The following is a 2422-nucleotide window of genomic DNA, read 5'->3' on the forward strand; positions in this document are numbered from 1 at the left end:
CTGTAGATGGGGGACCTCAGTATACCTTGTTAGTTTGTCGTGCTAGCACAGAGCTAATACATATAAGGTAATATAATGTCGGTGCTAGCACGAGGGCTAACAGGCTAAGCTGAGGTTCTTCTTCCATGAAGCAGCTCTGTTGTCCTCTATCCACATTTTCAGTTACAGGCTGAGTCATTTCTACCTTCTCCTCTCTGTCAACGCTCTCTGGTTTCATTTAAAAGAGTCGATCATCAGATATTGTCCAAGGTTAACCTTCAGGGTGGATATAGCTCACTCACACCGAGGACCTATCCACATCATCATTTACCCAGAATGCTTTGCATGTAAATAAAATGGCTCTGTCCATGTTAAAATATATTTTTAAAAATGTACAAAACTAAACAGCCTACAGTATTTTTATAGTCTTTATTTTACAGTTAAAATAAATGTTTATCAAATAAAGCCTAATGTTACAACTAATTGGGGATCCCTTTAAAGAAGTGCATATCACCTGCAGCCTTTCATGTCTGAATTTTGGACTAAGATCATCAGTTATGATGAGAATGGAAAGAGTTATGACTTTTATCCTAATATAAGTAAAAATGAATTATAAACAATTTTGGGGTTTTCTAAGGTCAGTAGACTATGGCAGACATTTTCAATTGGGCTAACTCCAAACCATCATCAGATGCAGATCTGATTATTTCCTCTAATTTTCATTCAAATCGGTTGAGTGGTTAATGAGATATTTTACCAACAGGCTTGGCAGATACCTACTGAGCCCGCGAGGGGACATGGGGGATTTTTTTCTTTTTGCGTTCCCATGCAAAAGTCGTTTATCACTGTTGTGCCTGCCGGTTTATAAACAAACTCACATGTTCAACATTAGCGAGTTAGCCTACTGCTTTAATTCAGCTTCAGAATGAATATATCACACAACCACGCATGGAAGTATGTCATATGCCGATATTTGAACACAGTGCAGCCACGCAACATCAATGTCAATTTCAAAAACTTAAAGCGACACATCCTGTTTTGGTAAACGGATATTTCAAAATAAAAGTCTGATTTAATTCAGTTCATGTACAAATCGAACTTTTGCGCTGGAACGCAAAACAATATTGTGAGGTAACGCAAAGGTATTGCGAGGGAATGCAAAAGAAAAAAATCCCCCCATCTCCCCTCGCGGGCTCCGTAGATACCAGATGGTCAATGGTCATTTTTTTTCTAACACAGATCTTGCACGATCTCATAGCTCTTTGAATATTGGCTAACCACATCATGTTTTAGGTAAACATCTGTAAAACTAGCTGAGTTAACTTCTAGATATGTTTTGTTTGTTGGTGCTGATTAGTTGTAGGCAGCTTTTCTTTCTTGAGTGAAGTTACCTCCAGGCTGAATCAGTTGTARATGTACATCCAGTCATTACTTTAAGAGTTCTATTAAATAAAATCTGCGCACTGGGTTATGAAATATTGAATGAACACACAAACAGGCATGGGCAAAAACTTTACAATCCGCCTTCACCTCGTGGTGGTAGGCGATAACAACAGTAAAGTAACAGTGAATGAGTAGAGCTCTCTAACTTACCCCTTGAGACAGTTGATAGGTCTGGTTGTACTTCCACATGTCCTTCAAGATCATCTCCACTGTGTCTGGACACGGCACCTCCCCATGGAAGTCCAACCCCATGAGGGCGGCCATTCTAGGCAGGAGTCCAGGAATCTGCTCCAGCTGCTGCCGGGCATGCTCCACACGGTAAGTCCAAGCATGGTCAACCAGGACAATACTGCCAGAAACATATCAGAAAGCTTTAATGCTGACTCAGCATTCACACTGTTGTTCTGCTGTTCTGTCACCTGCAGTGAGTCCAGAACGTAAGCAAGCACTGGCAGAGTTGTAAAGTAACTAAGTACAAATACTTTGTTACTGTACTTAAGTAGAATTTTTGGGTATCTGTACTTTACTTGAGTAATTATTTTCCGCCTACTTTTTACTTCTACTTCTTACATTTTCACACAATTATCTGCACTTTTTACTTCTTACATTTTTAAACAAGGCAAGAAGTAGAAAGTCGTTACTTTTATTTCATTTTTGCTTGTTTTCATTCCGGCTTGTTATTGTAAAAAATAAATACTATCCGTACAAACTGTGCCTCCTAGATAGAGTGAATTTAACTGTGGTTGAATGAGAAGTATAAATATATAAAATTCTGATAGTGTATTAGTTTGTACACAAACAAATCATGTCACACTCTAGAAGGACATAATCATTAAAATAAAAGGACTTAAGAAGTATTTGTATTTCATGAATTATATTATTRCATTTGGCTGCAGCCCTCAGATAGACTTTTAATTTGGGGAAAAGATTTGTGCAGCCTTGATATATGTATATAAACTGAAACAGACTAGACTAGTGCATCCTAAATTTAACATAAATT

General features: G+C 37.9%; 1 protein-coding gene across 1 annotated transcript in view; it reads right to left on the reverse strand.

Annotated features, from left to right (window-relative positions):
- The window catches only part of LOC106533172 (tubulin--tyrosine ligase-like protein 12), a gene marked incomplete at both ends in the record, with an annotated part of 8943 nt that overhangs the window by 3448 nt on the left and 3073 nt on the right, over positions 1 to 2422 (reverse strand). The window contains 1 exon segment of the mRNA XM_014029410.1: positions 1573 to 1771. Coding sequence (XP_013884864.1) covers positions 1573 to 1771 — 199 coding nt within the window.

The sequence above is a fragment of the Austrofundulus limnaeus genome, unplaced genomic scaffold, assembly GCF_001266775.1.
Source record: "Austrofundulus limnaeus strain Quisiro unplaced genomic scaffold, Austrofundulus_limnaeus-1.0 Scaffold899, whole genome shotgun sequence".
In the NCBI taxonomy this organism is placed as follows: Eukaryota; Metazoa; Chordata; class Actinopteri; order Cyprinodontiformes; family Rivulidae; genus Austrofundulus; species Austrofundulus limnaeus.